General features: G+C 27.0%; 1 protein-coding gene across 1 annotated transcript; it reads left to right on the top strand.

Moving 5' to 3' along the window:
- Positions 1–22: 22 nt before the first annotated feature.
- LOC106788629 (Niemann-Pick C1 protein-like) lies at positions 23–5,466 on the top strand. Its single transcript, XM_014752047.1, has 21 exons — positions 23–148; positions 246–366; positions 522–711; positions 824–910; positions 1,061–1,278; positions 1,386–1,484; positions 1,562–1,764; positions 1,839–2,039; positions 2,254–2,458; positions 2,543–2,659; positions 2,763–2,943; positions 3,024–3,151; positions 3,214–3,471; positions 3,621–3,784; positions 3,864–3,979; positions 4,124–4,266; positions 4,356–4,552; positions 4,650–4,881; positions 4,968–5,081; positions 5,157–5,319; positions 5,404–5,466. Exons 1-21 carry the CDS (start codon positions 99–101, stop codon positions 5,439–5,441), a joined length of 3,225 nt encoding a protein of 1,074 aa, XP_014607533.1. The 5' UTR covers positions 23–98; the 3' UTR covers positions 5,442–5,466.
- Positions 5,467–5,536: the final 70 nt, after the last annotated feature.

The raw sequence follows: 5,536 nt of genomic DNA, 5'->3' as shown, positions 1-5,536 counted from the left end.
TTTTTTTTTTTTTTCAGTTATACATAGCCGAAGAATATATAAATAAAACTTTTGAATCATGTAAAAACGTAATCAATCCATCCAGCGGTGGTTTGGCGATGGATATAGCATGTGGTTCACATGGGGCGAGCAGATGCACACCAAAGAAGTAAATCATCTAAGAAACCACTTAACACTGTATATAATAATTATACTTTTTATTTATTAACAATCGTAAAACAACAATTCGATTTTATTTTTTCAAGATGGTTCGAATATATGGGTAGTACGAGTGAAAATGGTTTCGTACCATTTCAAATAAACAACGTCTACGATCACCCCGATCCTTGGAATGCAATTGTCAAACCTTGTAACGAGCCCTACGATGTGAGTTTTTAAAAAATTGTATATACATGTATAAATTTTATTTAATATCATCGTTTTTTATATATTTCTTTTTTTTTTCTTTGATATTTTAATATAAAACATTTTTAGAAATTTGTTTTCCTTATGAATATATTAAAATAATACATTTTAAACAGAATACGTCGCTTAGCTGCAGTTGCGTCGATTGTCCAACAGCGTGTCCCGTAACAAAATTAACAATTGATTCCAAAGATTTTATTCTTTTGGGTATAAATGGTTTTGGAATAATAGCTGCGATTGTCGTAGTACTTATTACGATGATCGTTACTGGGATTTATGTGTTTTTATCAAAAATGAAAAAAAAAGGTACATAATAATAATACCTAAGAAAAACGGTAGATTATGATAAATGAAAAAAAATTTAAGAAACATTGTTTGATTGTTTGATATTGAAAAAAAAAAAAATTATTTTTTACAGACATATTTTTTCCCATGGTGACAATAATAGATTGTCACAAAATCTTTCGAAACATCTTCGAGAAATTTTTTTACACGTGGGGAGCAGGTAAATTTGATAAACAATCTTGCGTATTTTATAGCAAATTCGTTTTGTTTTTCTTTTTTGTTTTTTTTTTTTTTTTTTTTTTTTTTTTTTTTTTTGATATATTACGAAAGAAAATTAATATTTAATATTTGTCGATTGAATCACGAACAGTATTTGCTGCATATCCAGTCCTATGGTTGTTCATATCATCATACGCGGTCTTGGGAATGAGTTATGGCATTAATTATCTCATTATAACTGTAAACCCGATAGAAATTTGGGCATCACCCAACAGTAGATCAAGAATAGAGAAAGATTACTTTGATACACGTTTCCGACCATTTTACAGAACCGAACAAATTTATATAAAGCCTGTAGGTATTGATAAGGTATGTAATAAATATTGTTTTTCATCTTTTTTCTTTTTTTTTTTTTGTTTCTTTCAAACAATCAAAAAATTATTTTTTCGAAATGTAATTGAAATATTTTTGTCTAGGTTTTACACAATACGTCAAATGGTATACAAGAATACGGTCCGGTCTTTAACAAGGATTTTTTATTTGCCGTTTACGATCTTCAAGAAAAAGTTTTAAAGGTAGACCACGCGAATTGTATTTATTTTTTATTAGCTACGATAGAAAATAATAATATTAAGTAAGTTAATCCGTATAGCTTGGCCGAGACACTAACGAAAGTATGGAAAATTATTGTTACGCTCCCGTGTATAATGATTTTCTTGGTCCAATGTCCGTATCTTATTGCACGGTGCAAAGTATATGGGGTTATTTTCAAAACAATATAACTACTTTTAACGAGACGGATCAAATAAAGGGATACGAGACTAATTATTTGGATCGTCTTTACAAATGCATGCAGTAAGTATTATAAAAATTAATTATTTTAAACACAATTAATATATTAATAATAAAACAAAATAATTATTTCTCAGAAATCCATTTAATCCGGATTGCATGGCCCCATACAAAGGTCCGATTTTTCCTGCGCTAGCAGTTGGAGGATTTTTAAAAGAAAATGAATTCAATTACGATTCTTCTGACTATATTAAAGCTAATGGATTAATTCTATCATTTTTAATGAATAATCATTTAGATGAAGAAAAACTCGAGCCCGTTATCAAATGGGAACAAAGGTATATCTTTATTTGTTTTATTTTATTTAACAAAATTGAATATATCTACATACTTGTAAGAAAGTATTGCCTATTATCAAGAGTAAGAAATTTCCTTTAGAGTAGACAACACCTTCATACATACTGTAAGATGGTGCAACCTAATAGTAAATATTTTCCAATTGCTATACGCATTATGATTAATTAAAAAATATTTTTTATATGCAACACAAAGGTTTATCAATTTTATGAAGGATTGGGTAATACATGAAAAACCGGACTTTATGGATGTGGCATTCGTAACAGAAAAATCTATTCAAGATGAATTAGATAGAACGTCGAAAGCAGAAGTTGTGACAATGATAATTAGTTATGCAGTTATGTTCCTCTACATCTCGTTTGCATTAGGACAAATGAGAGGGTCCATTAAAAAATGTTTTGTAAGAAATCAATCTTAAATATAAACATCGTTTCTATAGAAATGAAATTCATTAGAAAAATAATAAACTGAATTTTGTGTTTAGGGTTCAAGTAAAATCGTTGTGAGTATTGGTGGTATTATTATAGTAATTGCATCGGTAATTTCCTCATTAGGAATTTTTGGATATATTGGTGTATCCACAACTTTGCTCACGATCGAGGTAATTATTAATATAATTATATTGATTTAATTTTATATTAGTATGAATTTTTAAAAAAATTATTAAAGAATACATTTTTTTTCATATCGATAATTGTACATAGGTAATTCCTTTCCTAGTACTGGCTGTTGGTGTCGATAATATATTTATTTTGGTACAAACTTATCAAAGAAATCGCAAACGACCAGAGGAATCGATACCAGAACATTTAGGTAGAATAACAGCCATGGTTGGACCATCGATGTTATTAACCAGCATGTCCGAATTATTTTGCTTTTTGATTGGTAAGATAACAAAAAATGATTAATTAATCTAAATATATAAATAAATTAATACGATAATTATGTAAAATAAATAATTTTAGGTGCATTTTCCTCGATGCCAGCTGTCAACACATTCGCAATGTATGCATCTGTGTCTATTCTAATTAATTTCTTACTTCAAATAACTGCCTTTATCAGTTTATTATCTTTGGATGCTTGGAGATCAGAGGTAATGACATGATTAACATCAGAAATAATTATAGATTGATTTTAAATTTTATTATCTTTCAGCAAATTCGATTAGATGTACTCTGTTGCATTTCAACAAATAAAAGATCACATGTAGAATCTGATAATCACGGTCTGGTTCATATTGTGTTCAAACAAGTTTATACATCATTTCTTATGAAAAAACCAGTTAGAATAATCGTTCTCGTTATTTTTATTACTATGTTTACCATTCACACTGCTGTATTTCCTAGCATCGAAGTTGGTTTGGATCAGAAATTATCTATGCCTGAAGATTCTTACGTTTTGAAGTATTTCCAGGTAATATATGTATATAAATAATTAACCCCATTAATAGAATAATTAATTATAAGTTATATTCTTAATAAATTTCCTTGTTATTTTCTTTTTATTTTAATTATAATAAAATTAATATTATTTTTTAATTATTTTTTTTTTAATTTTTCAAGTATATGGACGATTTATTATCCATGGGACCACCTGTATACTTTGTAGTAACGGAAGGTTTAAATTATAGCAACACCAATGTTCAAAATACAATTTGCGGTGGTCAACAGTGTAACGTGGATTCTTTATACACACAAATATATTCTGCGGCTAATCAATCGTCTATGTTAGCGATTTTATTTATTTTTATCATTCAATTTCATTTCATTTCAATAGATAGAAATTTTTCATTCGAATTATTTCAGATCGTATTTATCGAAAGCTGCTTCTTCCTGGATAGATGATTATTTCGATTGGTCGACCATCGATAAATGCTGTAAATACTATTCCACCAATAGTTCTTTTTGTCCTCATACAGAAGGTACATTAATATCTTATTATTTAAACTATCTTCGAGAGAGAATCTCTCGTATAATAAAAATTTATATTATTAAATATAATAAATTAAAATAAAATATATTAAATCAGATGTTAAATATTAATATTAGTTTTAATAATAATTAAGCAAGTTGCAACAACTGTAATATAACAATCAACGATGATAATTCTCGTCCGAATAAAACATACTTTCGAAAATATATTCCATACTTCGTTTCTGATATTCCGGATCAAGATTGTGCTAAAGCTGGTCGACCTTCTTACTTAGACGTAAGATTTTTTATTTAAATAATAACACACAAAAATATTTTATTGTAATGTATAATTATAATGATTATATATACTTTTTTTATTTCTAGGCAATTAATTATTATTATGACCACTATGGTTTGATTGATATCGGTGATACTTATTTTATGGGATATCACACACCATTAAAAAAATCTAGCGATTGGTATGAATCGTTAAGAGCTGCACGTGTTATAGCTGCTAATATTACAAATATGATTAATAATGCTAAATTAAGTGATAAGAAAATTACAGTATTTCCGTACAGGTAAATAATTGTATATAAAAGATTTAAGTATTATCTTCATTATTTTCTTCTAATTGTATTTTAATTTTTAATTTTTTTTTTTTTAATTTAATTGCAGTATTTTTTACGTGTTCTACGAACAATATTTAACAATCTGGCAAGAGACATACTTGTCTATAAGCTTGTCATTGGCCGTCATTTTTCTTGTTACGTTATTGTTGACTGGAATATCAATATTTTCTGCAATAATTGTAGTTGTTACTGTATTGATGATAATTATCAATATAGGTGGACTTATGTATTGGTGGAATGTACAATTAAATGCGGTATCATTAGTTAATTTAGTTATGGTTGGTATTAATATTATATATGTCTCTCTTGATATTATAATTTGATATTTATTTAAAATTTATTCAATATATATTTATTTCTATAGGCTGCTGGAATTTCAGTGGAATTTTGTAGTCATATCGTACATTCTTATTTAATATCAAATCAAGATACAAGAATTGCTCGTACTTCGGAAGCACTTTCGTTAACAGGAAGTTCCGTGAGTAAATTTAATTAGATTCATCAATGAAAATATTGTAATTTTTAATTAATAAATATATTTTTAATATTTTAGGTCTTTTCTGGAATTACTTTAACCAAATTTGTGGGTATCGCAGTATTGGGATTTGCAAAAAGTCAAATATTTCGCGTTTTCTATTTTAGAATGTATTTAGGAATTGTATTATTTGGTGCTACGCACGGGCTAATCTTTCTGCCTGTTTTATTAAGCTTTATTGGTAAGAAAAATATAGAAATAAAAATAATTACTCTGTTAAATTTTATTCTATAAAAAATTATATTTATAAAAATAATTTTTGCAGGACCCGAACGTAAGGACAACAAACCTTTGCTAAGATAATATTAAAATTAGATTTTTCTAATTAGGTATATGTATGTATATATTATTAAATAATAGTAAAGAATGTAATTATGTTTCTATTATTTATATATGTG

This window comes from Polistes canadensis, unplaced genomic scaffold (genome assembly GCF_001313835.1).
Source record: "Polistes canadensis isolate GaletaPanama2010 unplaced genomic scaffold, ASM131383v1 scaffold_146, whole genome shotgun sequence".
Lineage (NCBI taxonomy): Eukaryota > Metazoa > Arthropoda > Insecta > Hymenoptera > Vespidae > Polistes > Polistes canadensis.
The sequence above is the reverse complement of the archived record's forward strand: the minus strand, read 5'-3'. Positions and strand labels throughout refer to the sequence as shown.

What these genes read in the sequence shown, in the direction of transcription:
- LOC106788629 (XM_014752047.1), top strand. Translation starts at nt 99, where the DNA reads ATGGATATAGCATGTGGTTCACATGGGGCGAGCAGATGCACACCAAAG. An exon ending in GGTCCATTAAAAAATGTTTT is followed by an intron (nt 2,459 to 2,542) that starts GTAAGAAATCAA and finishes TTTTGTGTTTAG; the next exon opens with GGTTCAAGTAAAATCGTTGT. An exon ending in CAACTTTGCTCACGATCGAG is followed by an intron (nt 2,660 to 2,762) that starts GTAATTATTAAT and finishes AATTGTACATAG; the next exon opens with GTAATTCCTTTCCTAGTACT.